This window comes from Sphaeramia orbicularis, chromosome 16, assembly GCF_902148855.1.
Source record: "Sphaeramia orbicularis chromosome 16, fSphaOr1.1, whole genome shotgun sequence".
NCBI classification, from domain to species: domain Eukaryota; kingdom Metazoa; phylum Chordata; class Actinopteri; order Kurtiformes; family Apogonidae; genus Sphaeramia; species Sphaeramia orbicularis.
The window spans coordinates 23,098,971-23,126,310 of record NC_043972.1 but is presented as its reverse complement, the minus strand read 5'-3'; the positions used below and the strand labels follow the sequence as shown (position 1 = coordinate 23,126,310).

General features: G+C 37.0%; 1 protein-coding gene across 1 annotated transcript; it reads right to left on the bottom strand.

Moving 5' to 3' along the window:
* Window positions 1–3,652: 3,652 nt before the first annotated feature.
* Window positions 3,653–27,132, bottom strand: LOC115435967 (immunoglobulin superfamily DCC subclass member 3). Its single transcript, XM_030158615.1, has 14 exons — window positions 27,093–27,132; window positions 18,453–18,758; window positions 16,816–16,960; window positions 16,538–16,668; window positions 16,317–16,454; window positions 16,071–16,229; window positions 10,522–10,687; window positions 9,276–9,526; window positions 9,020–9,184; window positions 7,528–7,716; window positions 6,504–6,611; window positions 5,079–5,202; window positions 4,843–4,942; window positions 3,653–3,760 (listed from the first exon to the last, which is right to left on the bottom strand). Exons 1-14 carry the CDS (start codon window positions 27,130–27,132, stop codon window positions 3,689–3,691), a joined length of 2,094 nt encoding a protein of 697 aa, XP_030014475.1. The 3' UTR covers window positions 3,653–3,688.
* Between the last annotated feature and the right edge of the window lie 208 nt (window positions 27,133–27,340).

Genomic DNA, 27,340 nt, shown 5'->3' with positions numbered 1-27,340 from the left:
CATTTTGGCAGAATTTCCTCTTCACTGCCGAGCAGCAGCGACGGAAAACTGAAAGAAGACAGTTCTCAAAAGAGAACTGTCAAACCTGTCTGACATTTTAGTTTGTTTGTGTGAAAGACGCACAGTGGCATCACACTGACCTATGACCTTGGACCCTGAGGACTTTACATGTGACTTGGCAAATACACAACTACTATGACCCAGTATATCTGACTCATCAGGACTAAATCAGACCAGAGGAGAGTGACTCAGTTGAAGCTTTTCCACCAAAATAAAATGAGTTTGTTCATGGTTCAACATCCAGAAGAACTGGGTTCAGGGTGGAGGTTATCAAGATGCACACAAACTCAACTGGTCTGTAAAATATCAGAAAATGGTGAAATATGTTTCAAAGCCCAAGACTTACCTTATGTTTCAAGGCTTTTCCACCACAGAACAGTCATTATCAGAGTATAGAAGAACCAGTGTCATACAGTTTATAGAGCTGAAAAAATTTATCAATTATTTGTTGACTGACGACTATTTTGATGATCTATCATCTGTTACATTTTTGTAAAAAGAATCCTACATTTTTGGACTTGTTTGCTTTATTATTTAGCTTGAAACACTTAAGTAATCCAAAAGTAGTTAGTGCAGTAAATTACCTAACACTGATGACATGTTTTTGAAAAGCTATAAATGAGCAACTCAAGCATCTACTGATCTAAAATTTTTAGTAACTTTTGAACCACTAATCCTATTAATGTATTTTAACAATTCATGCAAAATGTAGTTTCTCAGCTTTTCAGTAACATCAATTATGACCCGTTTGGATGTTCAGAGGCTCTATAGTGAACATGGAAACACTGACATCTTCTGTAACATTGGTTCATCCATAAACCATGGACATCCATAAACATGTAGTCTGACAAATGAGAGTGGTTGTAGATGCTTGTTTTATGTTGAGATGATATATTTTGCTGAAAAAGTTAGTTTTTTCTTAAGTTTTCTGTTTTCATTTAATCGCCTACAAATTTATTCTGAGGTTTTAAGAGCATCGGCATGAGTATGGATAAAAAATTTTAAAATACCAGATTTTCACTGAAAAATTGCAAAATGCATTGGTTAAATTATAATAAATGGTGATAAATTACTAAGGTAAAGTTAAATGTAAAGAACTTTTCATTTGGAAGTCACTACAAAAATAGTTGTAATTCTTTAACGGTTAAATTGACTTGACAAATTGTTAATTCCTGTTACTGTAAGATATTTATTTTTGATAGATGCATTATTAGTGTCAGGTTTACATGTTCTTAAGGTAATCAATATCATTATGGTCAAAGTATTGAGATCTGCAGATTCTCTCTCCTCATGTTTGTAGGTCAGGTCTGATGTGAACTGGGTCATTCTAAACCTTGGGTCTACTATAAAACTGAAGCAGAGTATGTTAGAGATCCACATGGTCATCCTCAGGGTCACATAAAGGCAAGTCTAAAGACATTCAACCACAAACTGAAGAACATTTCAGAACGTATTTGGAGCTTTTGGTCAAAGTGTTACCTTCTTTCATTATTTGGCTCTAAATATGAAAATATATTTGCTGAAATATAAAATGTGACCGTCCACCATCTTTCTTTTGGTTTGTTTGTTCATCGTCAAAACCAAGACGAAACAAACGACTCAGACAAAACTCAACGGTTCCCCATCTTTGGACGTCGTTCAGCTGCTTTCAGGAACTTTTGGACGTTTGGCTGAAGCAGGAAGCGGCAGCAGTGGCAGAGGTTTTTCTAGAGGTAAAAGACTGAACAAACAAACAAACAAATATCTCATTAAACAGTAAAGTCCAGGACATCCTCATTGAGACGTCCACAGTCCACTCCTGGTTCACCTGTTTGTGTCTCAGGTGAACTCATCACCAGTGGTGACTCTTTTATTCTTCTTCCAAACAAACATGTCGTCTGCAGCTTTGTTTACCTGCTCCTTTCTTCAGAAACCTCATTCGTTACCTCTGAATTTAAGGGACATTTGGGTAAAACATCTGAACTAAAAGGCCTAAAGTATGAGGACATGTGTTATATGACTCCAATTCAAGGGGACGTTTGTCTTCAGGGCTTTGCTGCAGAATCAGTAGAGTTTTAAACAGTGTGAGGATCATTGTGGACAAAAGAGTCTAATCAATCCAGAACTTAAATTAAATGTTGTTAAATTTCTGCAAATCATCATCCTATGTTATTTCTAAAGTAATATTTCATCCATATTTCTACATACTGAATGTATATCTGTGTTATATCGTGTTATCAGTAGGTATTTAGAAATGTTGGGAATGTGTGAAAGAAATTTTTGGGTTCAAAAATGGCATTTAGAAATGAAAAAATACCAACATTTTTCCAGTTGTGTTGGTTGAATACATCGCTGTCATTCATGTAAGAGACTATACTATTCAGATGTGTTATTTTCAGCATCAGCTGTGGTGCATTTAGAAGCACAATGTACATTCAGGTTTCTACAAACCCTTTTACACCACAATGAAAGCCTTTCTGCTACATATTCTTTCTGCGAGAAAGCCCTGAGACAAAGCCCTTAAAAAAAACTGAAGCTCATGCAATAAATATAATGGTAACTTCAGAACATCAGGACATTGTGGCGTGGAGCAGGTTTCAGACGTTTCAGTCTTTGTTCAGGTTTTTCTTCTGGAAGTGACACAGAGGTGTCAGCCAGACAAAGCTTATCTTTGAGGGCTTGTCCTCCATCGAACAGGGGTCCAGCGGAGGGTCTTCAGCACAGGACATCGGCATTGGTACAAAACGGACAAAAAGGCCCCGGGGGCTTTTGGTTTGAGGTAGGTTAGCATGACCAGCAGCAGGAGGCTAACGGTGTTTGGCGTCAAGCCAGAGGTAGCTCTCTTTGGAGGTAGAGTTTGGTGAATGAAGGGTTAGGGGGGAGGGGGAGGGGGAGGGGGAACAGGTGAATGTCGGCTCCGCCCACATCCTGACCTGAGGCGAACTCGGTGAAACAATCAGAACAATCATCAGTAAAAGGCTAAAGCAGAGCAGAGGAGTTAACATCCTCCACATCACCTGCTGACCAGAGGTGTAAAACTTCCCTTTGGCTGTGGACCTCAGAGGACTGGTCTAGTCCAGTCTGGTCTGGACTGGTCCAGACAGTCCTCTGAGGACCGTCTCTGGTCAGACTGGTGAAAGGCCTCAGAGTTTCTGAAAACTCGGCACCGATGGTGAAAAACTCAAAATGACCTCAAACTGAAGAAAAAAGCTTTTGGTTTCAACAGGAAGTGTCTGGACGCCACAGCAACATCAGCGTCTGACCCCACACAGGAACACACCAAAGTCACATGGGTAATGATGTCCTGCATTTGAGAACATCCCAGATACACAAACCAATCAGACGACTGAGCTCAGCTTTGGTTTCATGAATGAACGGAGTGGGAAGGCAAAGGGAATATTTGTGACATAGTGTGGGATCAGACGCTCACAAGACACTCCTCAGATAAACTCCACCTCTCAAACATCAATAATCAATAATAATCATCTAATCTCAGGCATTCATAAAGGCTACAGGTGTGACTGTAAGGCTGTCAGAAGAGGAGGAGCCGACAGGGGAAGGAGGGGGAGGAGGAGGGGGAGGAGGGGGAGGAGGGGGAGGAGGGGGAGGAGGGGGAGGAGGGGGAGGTAGTACAGTGTACATGAGGTTGTTATCCGGTGCCTGTATTCGCTGAAGTCGGTTCAACCATGACCATCACTGGAGGAGGAGCCGAGTCACATCGCTGTGGACAGAGCAAACAGTGTTTTAGTAAAGAATACACATCAACATTTTAAATCATGTGACTGAGGTTACTATGACTACAGGTGTCTACTACTTTAGGCAGGTTCATAGAAATCATCATGAAAAACCTAAGTGTCAGTAACACAGATAAAGCTCTATTGTCAGTGACATGTCTCCTGTGTAGATTTCCAGGTTTTCACATAATACAAGGTTTGGTCAGACTTAGTGTGATGGGTGAATGGCATATGTCATTATATTTGGTCATTAGTGGAGTCTATATAATCCATACAGACGTCTTACATAACCTTTGTTTATTTCGTAACATGTTCTATTGTTTTGTGGCCAGACATTAATGATTGCGTTTTGTTTGAACCAGTAATTGAGTTTCAGAAAAGTAGGAGCTTTGTTTGTTATTCTGATCTTGAAGATACTGGCATTCTTATTGCTTCCAGTTTCTGTGTCTTCTTTTGTTGACGAGTTAATTTAATTAAATGTTAGCTGTTTCACTCAGTATATTCACATTGTTTGGGTGAAATGTTTTATGTTCCTCCCGGGATTTCCCCCAGACACTCACTTTGACTACCTCTACAAAAAACACCTAAACATATTGCAAAACACTCTGCCATTTTTGTGTTAAAGCTTCTGCAGCTTCTCATCTCGCTCCAAATCAAAAGACTAAGGACAAGAAATAAACCTGACATTGTTTCATGTCTTTGTGGAAAAGAGAAGACACTTTTCCACTCCTCTGTGTGGAGTCAGAGTGTACACCAGTACAGTTACACCTGACTCAACCTGATCAGTGATCTGTAATTAAAGCTGTCAGTTTCATATCTAACCCCTACCTGTCTGAAAACACCTGTCATTAGACTAAGTCTGAAGCATAACATTCATTTTCTATAGAGCCCAGAGAAGGAGGAGGAATTCTTTCCATTCACAGAATTGAATTATAATATGATGAAAGGGAATTATGTATTTTTTTGTTCTACAACATTAAAAGATCAAGGACTGCAGCTGTATGGTCCTCTGATGAGTTTCCCATCCAATCATGTGTCTTTTAATGTGTCTTCAGTGTGTGGTTAATACCTGGTTCAGTTCAATGATCTCAGTTGTTTGACCTTTATTCCCTCTGACCCCGTTCAGAGTGGGCGGGGCCTCCCAGGTCGCCGCTTTCCTGCACAGAAAACTAAAGACACAACAAACCGTCCTCAGGTGAGTTTAAGAGATGATGGAGGAGGGTCACCAAACTGAAAGACTCGATTAAAGAAAAAAGTCATGAACATCAGCCATGTCTGGAGCTGATGAAGGTGTTGCGGTCTGACCTGCGGCGGTATCCCAGGAGGATGAAGAGGAGGCAGCAGAGGATGCACGCAAGGCCACTGTGGATGCCGACCAGGAGAGTGGAGGTGGAGCCATCGCTTTGGTCGCAGTGACAGTTCTGATCACCTGATCGCAAAACGAACAGCATAGAGCAAAGTCAATATGGAGCTTAAGAACAACGGATGAACCACTGATGAGAACCCAACGTCTAACCTGCTGCTTAGTTTCCATCAAAATATGTCGAAAATTCTAACCAAATTTTCAGAAACAGAAAAAAGCTACTAGTGTTCTGTAAACATGAAGAGCTGATTCACCAGTTCCAGTTCCATGTAATATTTCATTCAATAACATACGACTTGAGCTGTTGATTGAGAAGCTGATAGGTGTAAAAAAAAACTGAGAGTAGTTTTAGTTTTAGTATCTGAATCAAACCTCTGATCTGGATCATACAGTCATGAAAAAAATTATTAGACCACCCTTGTTTTCTTCAATTTCTTGTTAATTTTAATGCCTGGTATATTTAAAGGTACATTTGTTTGGACAAATATAATGATGCCAGCAAAAATAGCTCGTAAAAGTTTGATTTAATAGCTGATATCTAGACATTTTCCATGTTTTCTTGATAATAACCAAAATCACTTCAGTTCTTACATCAATAGCTGTAGCATTGTACTGACAAAAACAGTGCTTTTAGGCATTCCATGTTTTCTTTTCTGTTTGTTTAGTCACATGATACACACAGGAGTTTGTATTTGATTGCACAACCATTGTTTTTGGATGGTCTAATATGTTTTTCTGTGACTGTATAACATTGTTCAGACTCTTCGGTTTACCAAAGCTTTTCACTAACATTTGTTTCTGCAGCTCTTCATACATGGTATCATTGTGTTCCTGTTTTCCATCTAACATAGTAACTATTTCTAGGATATTCTTTATGTTATTGAGCCACACTTGAACGCACACAATTATTCACTGAATCTGGTTCCATTACACTTATTTGCATTTACTTTATTGATATCCTGACATCTCCACCTGTCCCAAGAGTAAAAATGTTTGTTGTGATGAGTTAGAGTTAGGTTTTGGGGTTAATTTATGCACAACTTGAAAATATGAATAAGTCTATGTGCATGGAAACACATTTACCATGAGACAACATTATCAGTATCATCAAAGGTATCCTAATGTTTATAACAGTTAGTTGGGTTTTTTTTTCAGCTGAAGATTCATTGCAAGTTTAGCGAGTTTGATTATTTTCAGCTTTGGTCTTTATGACGGTGAGGTGTGTTTGGCTTCATGACAGACTGTGAAGCTGCTGGAAATGACATCTCAAACTGTCACCATCTGGTTTCAGTCCATTCAAATGGAACAAAACATGTTTACACCTGAAGACTGGAAACTGTCCTTTAGTCGTGACCTCTGACCCCTACCTGTGGAGGAGCTCTCTCCATCAGACAGAGACACGAGGCGTCGGTTTGCAGGACTGTCTCCGTTTCCATTAAACGCCACCAGTTGGATCTCATACACAGCAGCCGGTTCTGGAGGAAGTAAACGGATGAATGAGTCAGAAATGTTTCATCACAACAGCATTCAGAACATTATACACTGACACCATATGACAATCAGATAAGACAATACTCAGAGCTTTCAATGACTAATTAACCATCAACCACACACAAACAACTGATCCTAGTGACAATAATTTTTACTATTACAGTGTTTTCTAACAATTTTCTACAGGTTGATCCTGTCACATATCAGAATATGTTCATAACAGTGATGTAACATGAATCTATAAATACTTGCATGACAAAAAAGTTAAATAACTACTTATTTTATTGTACTGCTTTATGCCTGCAATGCATAGTTAAGATATATTATCTTTTATTTTTGGGACAACCTTGGCTGCAATGACATTAAATGAGTGTATACATTTTCATCGGAAAAAAAACAAACATGCGAAATGCTACATGTATAAACTGAAGGAATTCTCTGACAAAAAAAAATCCCTGAAACTGACGAGGAATGGAGGAAAAACAGATTGAAACTTTGTAAAGTAAACCACTGACATTAATTTATACATGTAAAATAATCAATATAGTGTTTTTGAGAATCACTGTAGTATGAAAAAACATTATTGATGACTAGATATTTGGACATTTGACTGAAATTCTTTGATACTAATGAGGAAAGATTATAATAATGAATGTTCTACCTGTAGATTGTTGAAGTGTTCTGCTGTTTGGCAATGTTCTGACCATAAAGAAGAGTCTAAAACCATTAATCCATTTCACTCAGGCTCAAAAACCATCCCTTAAATGACTACAAACAGGTATACATGAATTTAAATTAATATTCCATTACTCTTAATACACTTGTCTTCCCTATTTGTTTTCCTTTGTATCACTGACTCTATTGATGTGAGTAAAAGGTGGAATTGTCCCTTTAACTCACCCAGGTGGGAGATGGTGTGGGTGTTGATGTGTCCTGGGAAGGTCTCCTGTCCCTGGAGCTCCGGGTGGGAGACCCCGTGGTACTCCAGTCTGAAGCCCTCCAGCTTACCGGGCTTACTGGGCAGCTCCCAGTACACCTGCATAGCTGTCTGGTTCAGCACCTTGGTGAAGAAACTGGGAGAGCTGGGAACTGAAACACAGACAGGCGGGCACTTTATTTCAGACTGGGAGTATTACAGAAGAAATGAAATCTGAATATAACACCACTATCATTAACAGAGGCTCTACAACCACTTAAGGTGATTCAAGATGTATTCACACCCGTATATCAAATGCCACACATCTATGAATCAAGACAGCTAGTGTGAAAACCAAAGGAACTGGACCAAATGTTGGTGAAGAACAAAAACTTAAACCTTGGTTAGTTCTTTCAGAGTGTGAGAAGGCTCTAAGTCTGTTTAGGTTGAAAATCACATTATCTATGGCAGGGGTGTCAAACTCATTTTCTTTCAGGGGCCACATTCAGCCCAATTTGATCTCCAGTGGGCCAGACCAGTCAAATAATAGCATAATAGCCTATAAATAATGACAACTACAATTTTTTTATATGCAAAAAATAAGATTAAATTATGAAATCATTTACATTTTACAAACTATCCAAACAAAAAAGATGTGAATAACCTGAAAAAAAATGAAATTTCTGAAAAAAAAACAAAAAACCTCCCCAAGAAATAATAAGAAAAACTTGATCAATATTATGCCTCAGCTTATGATTTCTACATGTGCGTTATGGATCAGATCTACCAAGGCACAAAACAGGCAGAATACTGTTAAAATTACACGTATTTTTCTTTCGACATTTCAGGTTGTTCATATTTGTTGAGGTTATTGATGTTTAATTATTAAAGGATATCAGAGTTTAATGTTCGTTGCAATAATTCAAAAAGAAGAAATTGATGTTGCCATTATTTAGAGGCATAATGTCATATTATTTTTTCCACATTAAACCAAGCAGAACATTTGAGAGTCATTATTTTTAGGTTATTATGCTATTATTTTGGAGTTCGACGCCCTTGACTGTTAATATCTTCTGCATTTTACAAATTCATCCCGTGGGCCGGATTGGAACTTTTGGCAGGCCGGTTTTGGCCCCCGGGCCGCATGTTTGACACCTGTGATCTATGGATTCACTTGTATTTGCTGAGGGTCTCTGTAGAAACATTTATGGTGCCTGATGGAAGTATTTTTGACAGTCATTTGAAGAACCTTTGGGGTTCTTCAAATTGCAGGTACTTGGAATCACTGTATTGTTGATTTCTTTGTGTGTTTTTGTCCCTCTGTTCAGTTCTAAATACACTTTTGTCTCTTCCACAGCAGTCTGCCTCTAGTAAATATAGATGATGAGCAAAACAGGTGAGTTTTCATCCTGTTTCTTCCTTCACTAATACAAATGTCAGTGCTGTGCAGGTGCCAATGTTTTATGTGAGACCTACCGCCCCCTAGTGTTGTACAGGTGATGGTGCTGGACTGCTGGCTGCCTCCCAAAGCAGAGTATGCCTTCAGATAGATGGAGTAGGTGGTCGCTGCCTCCAGGTTGGAGAACTCATGTTTGAAGGTGGTTTTACTCACAGCCTCCTGCAGCTCTGCACTGTCCGGCTCTGAGTAAGTAAAAATAAAACCTCATCAACATTTATCAGAAGAACTCTGGTCTGTTTTTTAGTCTAATCTCCGTCTCCACTCTTAATTTACCTCCGAGGCGACGGATGTGTAAGACATATCCAATGATCTGCTGGCTGACGCTCTCACTCGGCTGGTCCCAGGTCAGCTGCAGGCTGATGGGGCTCAGGGCCATGGCCTTCAGGCCCACAGGGGCCTCAGGCAGCTCGGCGCTCTGGCTGATGGCGAGGCGGGCGCTGGCCTGGTTAGTGCCGGCGCTGTTTTCTGCTATGCACTGGTAGATAGCCTCATCATCAGCGGTGATACGAGTGATGGCTAAAGTCCTGAGTGGGCGGGGTAAAGATGGACAGAGTCAAACCAATTCATTGTCTGACCATCACTGTTAAACATTAATATTTAGTAACAGAAAACACTAGTCTACTTTATTACTAGTAAACTAGTGTTATACTAGGTTAAATGCTATGTAAGATAATTTCCCAGTGTGTGCTCAAGCACTAAATAAGCATCTGAAGCAGGAAATTTTACACTGAATCACATGATGTTATGTAAAGCTAACACATATATTTCCCTTTTGGAGTACTTTTGTCATTTTTGTCACGCTAAGGGTCTGTATTTATTACATATTAATTGCCTCAGTTGTTTGCATTGTTTTACTTTGCATGATTTTCATATGATTTATTTCACTATTGTCTGTATAGCACTGTCATATAGCCTACTGACTGTTCACATCATCTCACTTTACACTCACTTGTTCCATTCTTTTAAACTTTACTCTGTTCTGTCTGCTGCTTCTGTGCCAACTCTTGTTGTTATTTTGCTATTTTAGTGGATAATTCAACATTTGGTCACAGTACAACAGAAAATTAACCTTCTGGCAACAGTTACACTGGTACTACTACTGGATTATTTACACTGATTATTGTGGATTGATGTGCAGTGTCACTGAATGAATAAATATCCCTGCATTTATGTCTAAGGCAATGTGTACACTTAACATGGTCTGACTTCAAGTACTACATTACCATTATCACCACATAGTGTGAAAGGGCAGGACCAGTTTCACAGACTGAGCAGTTCACTCTATGACACCATCTAACTTCTACAGACAATTATTTTCTGATAGAATCTGCAAATAATCTTCCACCAAACCAAACTTCCACTTCCATGTAGTATTATAAACCATATTACTGCAGTAAAGTGTAGCTGCAGGAGCACAGGCTGAGTCCATCCATCTCTTACAGGGAAAACAAAATGCTGTAACATAATATAAGACATGTCAGATTATGTTATATATGATGATTATTGTGTGATGCCTTACGTGTTGCCGTTGGTCAGTTTGACATTGCCGCTTGGTGTCAGCAGTTTGCCGTTCTTCAGCCAGATGAGGTGAGGCTCAGGGGCGCCGGACGCTGTGCAACTGAAGACAGCGCTTCCTCCTGCTGGTCTGGAGACGGACTGAGGCCACTGGACGAATTCTGGAGGAGCTGCAGGACGAGAAGAGATAAGACAGGAGGTGAGGACAGATGGAGGAGGCACATCTGCTCTGACTGTTCTGAAGAAAACAGTGTTCAGATGTGCGTCCAGGTGTTGGGTCCCAGTCTGCGATCTGAGACTTGGACCTGAGGATCCACAACCTGCAGGACCCAGGATTCAGGGATTGGGTCGTTTTCAGTTGGAGGTTCAGTTCAGTTCATTTAACATAAGGTCATGACCGTATGATGATATTCCAGTTTCAAACAGTGAAAACTTGTCAATGTGCTCCACATGTTAATACAAATTTAATGTCAATCAATTAGTTTTTACTGACAGTTTGATCCCAGTGATCAGATTCACATGTCCCTTTCATATAATATCCCAACACCTCAACCAAAAGAAATCACACTATATTTCTTGTGTTTCCACTCAGGTTTTTATGCACTAATTGAATCTAGATAAATAAAAATATCTGGACGGAAACACATCTATTAATCCATGGTTTTACTTGACTTTTATGATATAAAAATAATGATAACAATGCTACTACTACTAATATTAATAATAATAAAATGTCCCCTCCTCCTGCTGCAGAGAGACCAGTGCTGTCTTGCCTCCAGCTGACTGACCGTCTCCACGGTAACAGAGAGAGACGGCATCCATCCATCACCCTGAATAACCTCCTGAAGCCCCGCCCCCTCTCCTCAAAATGTGAAGAGGGAGGTCAGAGGTCAGGGGTCAGAGGAGGACGGGGGGAGGGGTCAGACTGAAGTGTTTTATGTCATTAGACTGAAGATCAGCTGATTCATTTCAACAGCTAAACACACAGAATACAAATACATAGAAATAAATGTAGAAGCAGATTCATGTAGAAATAACCATAGAATACATACAGACTGAAATATGCTGAAATTAGGGGGAAAAACAAACACCCTATTCACATGCAAAACACACAATACAAACATAGACATACAAACACATAACATTTTTTTTTCTTGAGTTTTACTTTGTATCTTTAAATATTTCTCTTTTTGGGGAAAAATCTGAATAAAAACAGACTGAAACTGAGCCACAGAGCACACTAAAACCATAAAATAAGGAAAGAAAAAGAAAAAATTAAGAGAAAATAATAAGATAATTGCTTGTTTATCAAGTGGATAATATAAAAAATAATATCTTCACTTGTTAATGTTTATAAATGATTAAAATAAATCAAACTAATGTGAGTAAATTCTCAGACTGAGGTTCTTTCATGAAGTGAATAAAGTGTCTTTGTTCATTAATATTATAATGAGACTCAGTCTGGAAACAGAACACAAAGCATGACCTCTGACCCCTGACCTTTGTCACCTCTGTCTGTCTGAGCTGTAGCAGCTGAGAGCGACAAACCCATGTGAACCAAACAGGCATAAATAAACACAGTCAGCAGACAAACAAACAAACATGGAACATAAACAACACGAGTAAACAAAGACAGGATGATGTCACTGAAAGCAGGAATCAATAAAAACAACCAGGAAGTAAACAAACAGCTATAGAATATAAACAATGGGAGTTAACAAAGAGAAGATGCTGTGACTGAACTTACAAATAAATACACAAACATAGAAAATAAATAAATTCACAGAAACAAATAAATACTTACAGAAAAACAGAAATTAAGATAAAAGAGAAGATAACTGGGGCTGACACAAAAATAAAGATAAACAATCACAGGCAGAAAATAAACACTAAAAACCGATGAATCCAAAAGAATCAATTCATGACTATTTTGCTGTTTATTTCACAAATCAAGTATAAATGTTTGCTGATGTTCAAAATGTTGACAAATGGTTCTAAATTATTGCTAACATTTAATATTGTGCATAGACATTTATTAATGTAAACAATGATAAATGTTAAATAACACTTGGGCACATTTCTGAATCATTAAGTTCATGTTGCTAAAAAAAATCACAGTGAATTGTTGTACCTAAATGTAATCAGTGTTTTTATTCACTATCTATAAAACACAAGGCACAAAAATGTTCCGCGTAACCATCACTAATATTATCTGTACAATTTATTAATAATTTCCTTCATATTGTTTTGAGTAAATCATCATGAGCCACTTTACTGTTTTTGTCCAAAAACAGCTGATGGATTGTTCACAGTAACATCAGTGTGTTTCTCCTCCATCATACTGGTCTAAAACCTGGTGTCTGACATCACACCCAGAGGTCAGAGGTCAGACAGCCTCACATTGACCTGAACTTGAGGTTTGAGACGTCGACAAATGAACAGACGGACGAGTGTTTTACATCATCAGACTGAGGTTCAGCTGCTCAAGTTCAAGAGCAGAACAAACTCATTATCACATCAACGGAGTCCAGCTGTCACCTCCTAATTCAGATGAAATATTTATACACCGACAGTCACCATTTAGACAAACCCATAATTTAAAAACCTAAACCTTTTAAAGAATCAACCATTGACCTCTTTCTGACATCAGACCCTTCAGAGACACTCCTGTTCAAACACTTCTAAAAGCTCTATTTCGTTTCCGTCCTATATTTTTTAATCTGTGTTCCATGTTCTGAACTGGAAACATATTAAAGACCTGAGAGTTGGTAAATAAACCTGGACACATCTACTCACAAACTAGTTCCATTTACTATTCAATATTCTGATTCTGATATTCGGTGCATTTCTCAGATCAGAAATTAAAATCTCAACCGCCACATCATAAACCCATAAAGACCCAAACACCCACTGGCTACCAAAATCATTTACTGATATAAAAAGTTAAATATCTGTGGATCCATTAATTCTACCAATCTTTGTAAATAATTGGAGTAAAATACAGTTTGTCATCTTTTCATCGTCATCAGATCAGACCCATTTGAACGTTCGGAGGCTCCTTAGTGAACGTGAAAACACCGTCATCTTCTACAACATTGATTCACCAGTAAAACCCATGGAGTTTGATCAATGACAGTGGATGGACACACTTGTTTTCATGTTCAGTTAATGATATTTTTTACTGAAAAAATCACTTTTTCCTGCATTTTCTCTGTTTTTGATATAATAACCCTTAACTTTAATTTGAGCTTTAATGGACATCAATCATGTTAAGTAAATTAAATGTAGAAAAATACCTGATTTTCACGTAAGAATGCAAAATACTGACCATATTATTAGAAAAATAAGATGAGAGGAAAAAAAAGTTAAAAATAGAGGAAAAAATCATTTGGGAACTCCCACAAAAGTACTACTGGGTCTTTATGGGTTAAAGCAATTTCTCATTTTTTTGAACACAGTGAATGGTTTTGCACATCTATGGTTTTATTTGCATACAAATGTCTGATATTTTTTACATTATCAATAGTTAATGTCATTTTCAATCAAAATATATTAAACAGGTTCTCTGTTGACTAGTCCTCCCCCTAAAAGACTCTGCATTAGTTCGTTCCTTAAGTCATTACATGTGTAAGTGTTGAACTAGTTTTAATCTGTTTGGGAGATTTTATGAGTTTCTTCTTATGTGTTTTTTTTATTTGCTTTTATTTCATTTCATTCATAAGATACTAAAAAGGCAGACAAAGAAAATTTGTTTTTAAATGTCAACAAAATGACAATATTATGAAAGAAAAGGAGCAAAAAGAAGAAAAAATTTGTATGTTCTGCACCTCTTTAACAAAATGCTTGTGGGTTTACAGTAATTTAAGACAGAATTGTGAAATTTGCCATCACTTACTGCTGCAATTCATCATTTTCAAATCCACATAATTTCTTTTAACATTGTCACCAGACCAACAAATTGTTTTTCCTGCAACATGATTTCTTAATACACTAGATTTTGAAGAATCCGCTTGATCTTGATTGTTTTATTCCTTAGTTGGAGATTGTTCCATTAATTAACTCCTACTGAGACAGATTATTTATTTTGAATATGCCCCTAATTCAATGAATGCAGCATGTGAAGACATCTGACGTATATTGCCTTGAGCATTTTCAGGCAGTGTTACCAAAACCCTTAACAGTTTTATTAGAAAACACTTCCAAAGTAAATCGTTATATTGACAACAGAACCAAACATTCTGACTTCTAATCTTGGTCAGAGACAATAGCATTGCCATTCTGATGGAGCTGACAGTTTCACAAGCATAAATATTTCTTTAGACACCTAACCCAAGTATTTTGAAGGAGGTACATGCATTCATAGTGAATAGAATAGAATAGAATAGAATAGAATAGAATAGAATAGAATAGAATAGAATAGAATAGAATGCCCTTTATTGTCATTATACGGAATGTACAATGAGATTGGAGCGCTTCTCCTTTTTCGGTGCAAATAGGTAACTACAGGGGTTGGACAAAATAATGGAAACACCTTCACCTCAAGATGATAATGCCCCAATCCATACAGCTAGAATTGTTAAAGAATGGCATGAGGAACATTCTAATGAAGTTGAGCATCTCGTATGGCCAGCACAGTCCCCAGACCTCAACATTATTGAGCATTTATGGTCAGTTTTAGAGATTCAAGTAAGATGTGGATTTCCACCGCCATCGTCTCTAAAAGAGTTGGAGGGTATTCTAACTGAAGAATGGCTTAAAATTCCTTTGGAAACAATTCAAAAGTTGTATGAAGCAATACCTCGGAGAATTGAGGCTGTAATTGCCGCAAAAGGCGGACCTACACCATATTAAATTATATTTTGTTGATTTTTTAAGGTATTCCCATTATTTTGTCCAACCCCTGTATATATAAAATATAAGGTGCAAAATATGTACAGATAAAGTCCTACAGTCTACTGTCTTTTGCAGTTTGCATACTTTTTTTTTCTTTTGAGAAATGCACTTACTGTTGTGTTAATTTAATAATAATTCGAGAAACGCAAGACATGAACAGGTCCATAGACCGTAAATAAAACCATGTATCCTGTTTTTATGGCCTATAACACCACTCCATAACCCCTTAATCCTGTATCTGATATTGACTTGTCATTATGTTGCTTTGTTGCTGTTGTTCGTATTATTGTAGTGTCATGTTGTTATTGTATTGTTGTGTAGTGTCTTCATACCTTGCACTACTAGACATCCCATCATCATGTATCTCTGCTTCACAGTCAGTTGTTGTTTCATTATTGGGTTTTTGTTTTGTTTGTGTGTTGTGTTTGTGTGTCTGTTTTCAAGTGTGTTGTTGTTTTACGGTTGAGCTTTTGTTTTGATGTTTTCTTATCCTGTTGTTTTGTTTGTTTTGTTGTTGTGCTGTGCATCTTACACCACTACCAGTCTCAGTGTCAGGTATCTCATTATACTTCCTGGTCTGTTGTTGCTTTACTGTCAGGCTTTTGTGGTGCCTATTTTTATTTTATTGTTGTTGTTTTGTTTATGTTGTTGTTGTCGTACCTTGCACCACTAGTCTTCCCAGCGCCGTGCGTCTCGCTCTGCTTCCCGGTCTGTTGGCGGAGCACACATAGACTCCGGAGTGCTGCAGAGTGGCGTCGGAGATCATCAGGTTTCCGGTTCCCAACACCTGGATCCCCTCCACACCGATGGAACGCCCGTCTGTGACATCACACCATAATCAGCACCACTGACTGGCTGTTACTATAGCTACCATAGTATAGTTTGCAATCAATAAGATGTGGTTACCAAGGCGACTCCAGGACACGATGGGTCGTGGGTTTCCTGTGGCGATGCACTCCAAGATGGCTGTCTGGTGGACGTTGATGGTGAGGTTCTGGGGACCTGATAGGATGACGGGCTCCTTGTAGATCTTGGATCCTGCAACTAGATACAAGAGAAGCAGAACATCAGAACAGAACCAGACCCCACAGACCTCATGGGCCACATGACCTTCAGTTCAGTCTTACCAGTGACGGACAACTGAGCCTCATGGCTGTAGCGTGTGTTGGCAATATTTGTGGCGACGCAGCGAAAGAAACCACTGTCAGTGCGTCGAACTCCAGTGATGTGCAGGATGCCATTAGGAAGCAGCGTGTACCTGAAGGCAACATTTACATACATGTTAAATATATGATGTACAGTAGGACTGGATTCATCATTTAATCTAATTAGGTCCTGGTGTAATTATTAAATGATGAACTTAAATTAGAGCTACGTTAAATATAATCCTGAGTTTAAAGCTCACCTGGGGTCATCGGTGCTGAGCGGGAGGCGGTCTTTCTGCCAGGTGATATTGGCCTCTGGAATACCATTTACCTGACAGGTAAGCCTGGCCACGCCCCCTTCATCCACCGCCACCGACTCCGGATGAGACGAGAATTTAGGGAGAACTGAAGGTGAAAGGTGGTGATAAACGGTGAATAAAAAGGAATACAAGGGAAATATACAAGAAACATATAGGACGGTCTGTGTTTATATGTGGAGTGTGTTATTTGTTACTTTTTGTCACTTACATGAGGCTGTTCACCTTGCTACAGTCGTTCATGAAGGTGATATGTTACATGTTATAAAGTGGTGGAAAAATGTTTTTGGACACCCTTAAAATTTTACACAATCTCAAATATTATGAAATATGTGTAGAAAAATATTTTTTTCTAAAGGTGTGACTGCATCAGACAGACACAACCAAATGCAATTTTTTGTTTGTTTATTGTTAACAAGAAAAAAATAACAAAACTAAATTCTTGATAGTTTCAACATGTCATGACTCATGGATGTGCCATGGATGTGTTTTATTATCTTGCTGAAACATCCAGAGCATGTGGGTTTGGAGAATGGAACAACCTGGCAGTGTTCACTAACTTAAAAGTGATTCTTAATGAATATATCACAAATGCATGGAGTGTCCAAAACCATTTTTTCCACCACTGTGTGTTGTATGTTAAGTGCTTTTTGTTCTATGTTATGTTGTATTTTGTGACTCAAAGGCCTGTTGAACCCCTGATGCGGCTGACTAACATGTTGCAGTCACACAGTCATATTGAATAGTGTGCGTTACATGTTGCATGATGTTTGTTGTATGTTGTATATTATATGTTGTCCGCTGAAATTGAATTCAACTTTCTCTAAAATTGAGTGGTCAAAAGCATGGACATTACCATATAAATACTGTATTACAAATAACATTTGAATTTGAATCTCAAAATTTTACATAACGTATATCCCTCCAACGCTATTTTGTCTCCATTCTCTGACATGGAAGAAATATGTAACTTTTGTCATTCTTACTCTGAAACTACTCTACATTTATTCTTTTTATGTGAACATTCTTCTAATTTCTGGTCCAAAATTGAAAAATATATCCTATCTAAAAGTAATAATAAGATAACTATAACATCCCAAAACGTAATTACATATTTTAAACATGATATTCACAATTTAGAATTTGTTGTAAATTTGTTCATCTTATTTGGAAAATTTCATATACATAAAAACAAATATACTAAAACACCCAAATTTTAAAATCTTCCTATTGGAATTTGAAAATTCTATTAAATCTTTAGAATGTATCTATAATTAAAAAAAAAAAAAAAAACCTCTAACACCATGGCTATTTATAAAAAATTCTTTAATATTGACTGAACTCTCTGTTTCATTTATTTATTTATATTTGTCAGATTTGTTATTTTTACTTATTTATTTACTTTTTTATACTATTACTTGTATATTATACTTAGTATCTTTAAATCTATACATTATTTTCTTAAACTTATATGTTCAAATGCTTTTCCCTTTTGACATCTTGCTATTTGTTCAGTTTTTGTACTGTATACTCAATGTTTTCAATAAAATAGAAAAAAAAAGTGGTCTGTTGACACTCACATGCCAGCTGAACCCGTGCTTTCCGGCTGACCAACATGCCGTATCGGTTCTGTGCTGCACACTCATACTCTCCAGCATCTGTCTCGTTGCTCTCTCTCCTCTTAGAAAAGTTCCTGATGAGCAGCGTTCCGTTTCCGAGCACAACAGCCCGGACGCCCGTCGGTAAGGTCACACCATTCCTCCTCCAGGTGATGGAGATTGGCCCCTCCCCTTCCACCTGACAGTCCAGCAAAAGGGGGCGGTCTCTCACTGCGATGACGTCATTGGGCTCTTTCAGGAAGGCCAGCTCAGACGCTCCGCCCACACCTGGAAACAAAAGGTGAACAACTGTCAGTGATGAACAGAGAAGACATTAAAAATACTATACACATGATGGGGTGGGGATGGGTAGGGTTAAGGGGCTATAAAATATGTAGGTGGTCTGTGTTATTTTCTTTCATTTATTTTTATTGATTTATTCATTTATTTGTTTGTTTTGAGCAGAAGAAAAAAAGTTACATTTTTTGTGTACAAGGAACTAATATCCAAGCAAATACATTAATAAATAAAGGTGATCAAGACAAAAATAAATTCAGTATGTACTGCTCAAAAAGGAGTGGGATAAATAAAACACATTAAATCCCACCCCCGTTTATCTTTCATTGTTTTAGTTATGACTCATGTCTGCCAATTGTATATATGATGCACTTATGTATACATGTGTACATGTGTTTATACGTATATCTATTGTTAATTATTTATTTATTTTTTGTTATTTCTGTGATTTTTATCTTGGTTAATGTCTTGACACATGTATGTGTGTATGTTTATATATCTTGTCTGCAGTGACAGATGTTGATCTGCATTTGCTTTCCAATAGAAAAAAAATAATAAAATGAAATACCATACACACCTCCCTGAATTTTAGTCCAGCTTCAAACATCCAATCACAAAGATTCACATTCTTTTGTTTTGATTCAGCAAAAAAGAAAAAAAAAGGAACTAAAGCTGTAAATTTATGAAGAACATACTCACTGAATCAAAGGATGATGATGAAAATGATGATGTTTGAAATGATGATGTAGATGATGGTGGGGGGGTGATGAAAATAATGATGATAACAAAGATGATGATGCTGATGATGATGTTGATGAAGATGATCCGTAAGGTACATTGATTCTTTCCCTGTTAATTTCAGACAGAATAAACTCACTTAACCAAAACACCAACAAAACATTAACAACTATAAGACTACAACTCCCAAGGTGCATTTCAACACATATCCCTGTTTCTATGAGGTGAAATATTTAGCTTCGAGTTGAAAGCAGCAACATCGAAGGATTGTGGGTATTACAGTATCACTTCACTGCTGTTTGAGTCAGAGGTCGAAAATGTTTCACATGATTTGTTGTAGTGTAAGTGAAAAAAAAGACCAGCATTAAAAAAGTATTTTCATCATTATCATTTAGTCCTTTTAAAATAATTCTGTTCAAGGTCTTATGTTATTATATATTATGTTATTATTTATTAAATGATTATTTAAGGAGTAACTGCATGTGATAGCATTCTACTGTTGTACTTTGTTAGTGTGTAGATTACTGGTAAAGAACTGCATCATATCACACTGTGTGTTATTTGTTCTTGTCTGGGTGATCATGATGACATGATCATCACCATCTGATTTTTGATTGTGTGTAAAAAGTGAAAAAAGATAGATGGTTGTTTGTGGGTTTTAACTTTTTCTTCATGGTATGAAAATGAGAAACATTTATTAAACTAGAGATGATGATTAATCAGAGTCAATAGGATTTTAGAAACTATCAGTAACAGCAGGACTCAGCTCTGATAGCAGCTGATGGGTCATATCAGACTCAAAGTGGAATGGCTATGAGAGAAAATAACAAATTAGAAACCTAAAATCACCCAGTTTTCATGTTCATTCTCAAACTTATTCATTCATACTTTAAGTTTGATGTAAAAAGTTGATTAAATATTTTATGTTTAATCCCATTATGTGAACATAATAAACCCTAGAGACAAATAAATAAATGAATATTACAATAAATATATTAATTCCACTATTAAATTGTATTGTATTATTACTCAGTCCTGATTAGAAGTTACAGTAAGCATAAAGGAAAAGTATAAAAAGTGTAACATTTGCCTCTTAAATTTAATGTAGTAACAGCATAAAGCTTCATAAATGTAAACTTTTTAAAGGCACAAGTACTAAGTGCAGTACTAAGAAGTTACTGCAGTAAATACTTTATCCTGAGTCACATGAAACCACTGTTAAACGTGAGCAACAAACATCAAATCACAAAAAGTTAAATTCTCCTGTGTTTATAAACTGTAATATGTTCAGACCTGCATCATGAAAGACCTGGGCCTGACCATTACCTCTGCTGTTTCTTCAAATTTTGTAATATAAGAGAAAAAAAAGTCAGAATACTGGAGGAAATAGGATTGTAGTATTACAGAAAAAAATAATTGGAAAGAGAAAAATTGTAATATTAAAGAAAAAAGGCCATAATATTAGAATGAAAAAAAAAAGTTATAATACCAGAGAAAGTCAGTTCAATTGGAGAAAAAAAGTTTGAATTTTATGGAATAAAAAAAGAATATTACAGAAAAGAAGTCAGAATATTGGGGAAAAAAGTGATAAATCATAGAAAAAAGTCATAGTTTTAGAGAACAAAGATGTAATATGACAGAAAAAAGTCACAGTTTTGGAGAAACAAATTCTGATATTAAAAAAGTTCAGAATACTGGAGATAAAGTTATGATATTAAGGAAAATTGTTTTAATGTGAGGAAGAAGTTGCTTCAAAGGTGTAACAGTCTGTGGGACCAGCTGAGGATCATGGGTAATATCTAGATCCTTCAGGTTCTCCATCCAGAACTTTACATGATTATGATTTAAAGTCATTGGGGCCACTATTCTTAAAGACATTCATACCAGCATTATTATTGATTATTTGTGATGTTATTATTGATCTAAAGGGGATTTTCTCTCCCAGATCAGACTTTATTAGTGAACCCGAAGCTCTGGTCTAAATGGATCCAGACTGAGACTGAGGGGGCGGGGCCTCATCATCATCATCATCCTCGGCGGCCCCTTTATCACTTTTCAACTTGAACTTGTTCCCATGACTTTCCCATGGCCTCCCCACCATCAGCCCCCAGACCCTCCTCCATGTCGATCTGGTCCCAGCTGGTCTTTGGGCAGCAGGATGTCCCTGTCAACCCAGAATCCTCCCACAGACCCCCTCAGAAGCCCTCAGACCCCCACAGACCCCCCTCAGACCCCAGACCTCCAGCTCCTGGTGACAAAGACAACAATAATGACAAAAGTCTGAACCAGACACAACACAACCCCCCAAAACAACCCCAAAACCCCTTAAATCTGCACAAACACTAAACAGCAGCTGCACAGCGATCGACCCCGAGGTTTTTTAATGTCGTCAGTTCAAGCTCAAGTTCAAGATCAGGAATCAGACAGGACACAAAGCACAAACCATTATTCAACAAATCAATTTACATTTTTTATTCAACCATCATCAAACCAAATAAGAATTCAGCTTTATCTCAAATATGACAAAGATGCCTGCAGTGTCTGTTTACCCCACATTCACACTCAGGGTCAGTTTTTAAGTGTTTACACCTAAATATGAACCACAAATCAGTTTACAACAATATCTAAATAAGCCTCTGATGTTAATAAATTAGTGATTGATCTTTCATTCGTTTTTCCATGACCAGGGACATATTAGACCAGTAATTTATTAAGAAAAAACACATCTAATATTATGTCATATCATCAAAAGTTGGTAAAAACCAAAAACACTATGAATCTGGAGGATTTTAGCATATATATGTCAGAAACTGATTACATTTGACTTAAATCAGCCTTAGTGTTGCACATTTACATTTCATTGTGATTGTAAGAAGAGCTATCAAGTTTAAGTTTGATACAGATTTTTATTAACGGGAAATTTGATTAGATTTGCGCAAATGGAATTGTTGGGTTTCTGCATTGACCTCCAGAGAACTGTGTCCAGTAATGTAGTTGTTTTCATTATTTACTGCAGTAAAAGTACTAATACACTGTGTAGAGACTGCACTAGAGCAGAAGTATTAAATTCCAGACTTTTGTTCTGTAAAAGTTCTTCTGATAATGTGATACATCATGGTCTTTAGACTGGTCTCCAGAGAACTTTTTGAAGGTCTTGTTCTTGACCAGAGCTGTAGCTATATATCCCTAAATGTTGCGTGTTTGTTCTGATTTATTAAACAATAATGTGGGTTTTTGGTGTGACATAATATTTTTCAGTTCTTGATTCTGTCTGTTTCCACTAGGGACAGGACACCACATCTACAGTATATGGAATATTTGAAGTATATGGTTCCCATAATGCCCTTGTTGTGAATCTAGTCTGGTCTGGTTTCAACTTGCCTTGGTCTTGGGTGTGACTTAGTCTTGATAGACTCTGGTCATAATCTCGACTTGGTCTGGGCGTTGGTGGCCTTTACTTCAACATTTGTCCAGATTAGACCACTCAAGTCCTACCACTCCTAGTGACTATTATGGGGTATGGAAACTGTCCTTACCCCATAGACTATGTGTCCACTCAGGTCTGTGGTGTAATGATTCAGACCTGAACAGTCTATTTCCTTTAGACAGATAATTACCACTATTATATCCTTCATACCATCATTGTAGTGTTAAATTATAATAGCTAAGATCTGACATTAAGTTAATACAGTTATATGTTAGTGAGAGAGATAAAGCAGACATTTCACAGCAAAACTTAGCTTCGTAATGAATTAACGTAATCTGGTTGTTATTATTATTATTATTATTATTATTATTATTATTATCATCATCACTATTATTATTATTATTATTATTATCATCATCATCATCATTATTATTATTATTATTATTATCATCATCATCATCATTATTATTATTATCATCATCATCATCATCATCATTATTATTATTATTATTATTATTATTATTATATTCAAGAAAAAAGTATAGAAAGAAATGTACAAAAATGTTTAAAAAGCAAAAAAAGAGCTTAATAATATCAATAAATAAATGTTAAGTGTAAACTCAAATTAAAACTAAAGTGAAAGTAAAGCCAAACTGATTTAAAAAAAAACAAAAAAGAACCCCTCAATATTATAATATTTATCAATATTTCTAAATGATAAATGTTCATATACAGAGTCTCAGCTGAAACCTGAATTACATTATAACATATGTCTTAACCAGTGAGTGACACATTCATTCAGGGGACTCTGGCTATTACTTCACTAATATGAATGTGAATAAAAGTAGATGTTTTGTGTTCTGAGGTCTGACGTGTCTCTGCTCATCTAGTCTCTGGTCCTGTCTCTGAATCCAGATTGAGGATTAATCCTCCTCCATCTGCTCCTCATTATAAAGAGGAGGCTCTGTTTAAAACAGTGGACCAGACAGACCCCCTCCTCCTCTAAATCCTCCTCCTCCTCAGGGCTGCAGACGTGACCTCGGCCCCTAAAGGTCCTGAGAGTCTGGTTCAGGTTCAGGTTCAGCACCCCCCCACCCGTCTATGAGTGATGCATTGTCACACGCCTGACTGTGACCGTGAACTTCACGGCTTTTCATGATCCTGACAAAATTCCTCCCCCACAGACAGATAGACAGTAAATCAGACTGGGACCAGGACCAGGACCTGGAGGACCATGGGAACCAGTCACATGAGGATGAGGATGAATATGATGAAGGCTCAGATGTGATGAGATCATCAACTCACAGAGCCAAATGTAAAACCACAAATGTCCTGTTTAAACCAATAAAACACTGTAAAACATAACCTAAGTGTGGTTTAAAAGATCCACCTGAAGTTTTTCATGTTTTCCATTATAGTCAGATCAGTAAATATAAAACAATAGGACTGATGTATGTGTGGTTTAATAATAACTAACTGCTGACTCACCTCATCAGCAGATTCTAAGGCTCAGGTTTTTCCCTCCACTTCAGGCAACAAACTCACAACAAGATGAAAACTTAGAAACCATTGAGTGCATCATTCTGAAAACGTGCCAGTTCAGGTTTCCCAGTACAATGAGGTGAGACGCTGTACTGGTTCCATATTAGCAAGTCTCTTTACCTCTGCTCTGACTGCTGCTGTTCGCCTCTAATAAGCACAGAAACATGGAGACAGAATTTACCAGGAGAACGGCTGATAATAACGCTAGTGAACTACAGTACATCCATGAAAACTGAGAAAAAACAACACACTATACACTACGTTTAACACCAGCCTCTGCAGGTTTGACAAACTGAGTCTGGACTCTGGAATTGGACTTCAAACCAACCTCCACCAAGCATCTCAACTGTATGGTAACCACAAGAACCTGGTCCTAAGGGGCCTCAAGAGTCTGGTTTGTCTCTGTATGTATTTGTATTTTAGACCGGACAATTCCATCATGTTTAGAACCTCAGATTCTGGTTCCAAAACAACCCAAAACTAGAACCAGAACCTCATCCAGTTCTGGTAAAGTCAAGGCAGGTTACGCTGATCAAGATGTGCCATCAGACAAACAGCAGGGTAAGAAAAATGTATGCTTTTCAGTAAAAATATAAGATTTTACAAGAATTTGGAGAGCTGTTTTTCTATAGTTGTGAATGAACATACTGAAAAGAGCGCAATAAAGACAAACAGCATTCAAAGAGGAACTATGTGATTTAGATCTGTGACAAGTCATTTGATTTTGACATGAATTTGCCTTCAATTTCTGCAGGCGAGCCTTATAATATGAAGGAAAACCCTGAAGGCATATTTACATTTCACTCTAAATATGTTCAGGTATCATGATGATCTCAGGATAATTGCACAGAGAATCTTTGATTTAGGCCTTGTCCACAGTAATATGGATAGTTTTGGAAATGGAAAATGGAAAAGTCTTTATTGTCATCATCCAATACAGACAATGAAATTAAAGTGCAATCCTTTAAGTGCATTTAAAATAAATAAATACATAAATAAATAAATAATATAAAAACAACACACACCCTCTTAAACCAACAAGTATAAGAACAATGTAAAAAAAAAAAAAAAAAAAAAAACTGTCAGATTAAGATAAGACTAAAATTATTTGTGTACTGAATTCAGTACACAAATAGCATTTGCATAAAAATTGTTCCTGAGTCTGTTTGTTTTTGTTTTTAACACTCTGCACCACTGTAATATGGATAGTTTTATTGATTTTTATGTTGTTTTTTGCAGTCCAGGCCAATTTTAAGTTGCATTAGTTCATTATCTGCTGTGGACAATGTTCCTGCTCAGACTGACTCCAATAATGACAACCTCATAAAATCAAGACGCTTAAAATATAAACTATTAATCTATTTCATCACTGCAAATAAAATTTCTGAAATCCTCTAAAGTATTTGTTCAACCTGCATATATAGACTATTTTCTATGATATATCGCCATTTGTGCACTTGTATGCTTTTTAACATTGTGAAGCATTTTGTGAAACTGAAACAGGACTAGATACTTTAGCCTGGACTTCATTGAAACCTTCGAACAGACACATTAAACTCAAACTGAAGAGGGTTTTTCTTCACAAACTCAATCTTAGCACTTCAATATTTCAGGTTCAAGTGTAAAACACACATTAACACACATACAAAGAATCACACAGACTCACAAAGACGCACAGTCCGTCTGTCACTGATGAATATGTAACATCAGTCTCAGACTCTGAGGGGTCAGAGGTTGATGAACTTGACCCTCAACCCCCATGTCTGTTTGCAAACTCATTCATACTGAGTGTCTTTGTGTGTCTGTGTGCATGTGTGTGTGTGTGAGTGTGTATTCAGCATTTTTCATAGATAATAAAACTTTAATGTTTCTGTCTCCAAATACTTTAACCATTTACTTTATGATACATTCAATTGTAACATTAAATCCCATAAATATCTAAAACTACGTGGACAGTTTATCCACCTGATCAATAAAATGCCAAAAAGATTAATTAGAATCGATATCTGACCCCTCACTCTGATATCCAGGAAACTAATCAGCAAATCAGCCGTGAAATAAATGAAAGCGACAATAAATCACAGAAATAGTCATGAATCTGGTGTAAAACATCAGAAAAAGTCATTCAGTATGCTTGGTTTTGACAGAATGGAATTGAGTTCCTCAGATTCTCCTGCAAAATTCTTAAATTACATACAGACAGCATGAATTTTGTATTTTCAGTGATCTGATGTTTCATGCAGTGATTATTCTTTAAATTTATGAATAAATAGATGTAATACACCAGAATATGGAGGAGTTTGAGTCAACTCACTCCACTACAGTTAAATTATTTTTAAGCTTTTGTCTGAGATGTGATGAAATGTGTCAAATCTGAAATTAAAGTGTCCGAATAAAACAGTGAAACATCAGAAAAAGACACAGATATATTTGATTTTCTGTTTTCCTCAAATGATGCATCAGCAGTCAAGGAATAAAGACTCTGATCTGATGTTTGACCCAATGTTAAGTCTAATCTAATAATGGCTGAACAGATGATGTGACCGATGTTATTAAAGAATAAATAGATGCTTTTTTTATGTAGATAAATAGATGTAATAAAGCTGAATGTGTCTGACCTGAGCAGCAGCAGATTCCAAACAGCAGAAGGAGGAACATCATCCTCAGTTGAACATTTGTAGATTCCACTAAGCACAGACGAACATAAACACTACTCCGGTTTTTCTGGTTCTTCTGTTTCTTCTGGTCCTGTCTCTTCGTCCTCCTTTCTCCTTCTTTTTTTAACTCCTTAATCCAACTCTGATCTACTGGTCCTGGTCCTGAGCCTGAACCAGGAGCTGCTGCTCTTCGTCCTATCCTGAATCAA

Excerpts from the sequence above, each read along its gene's own strand:
- LOC115435967 (XM_030158615.1), bottom strand. The coding sequence starts at position 27,132 with ATGTTCCTCCTTCTGCTGTTTGGAATCTGCTGCTGCTCAG. Across the intron at positions 9,185-9,275 it reads ACACATCCGTCGCCTCGGAG|AGCCGGACAGTGCAGAGCTG; the intron begins GTAAATTAAGAG and ends TTACTTACTCAG. Across the intron at positions 7,717-9,019 it reads CTGTACAACACTAGGGGGCG|TTCCCAGCTCTCCCAGTTTC; the intron begins GTAGGTCTCACA and ends TCTGTGTTTCAG.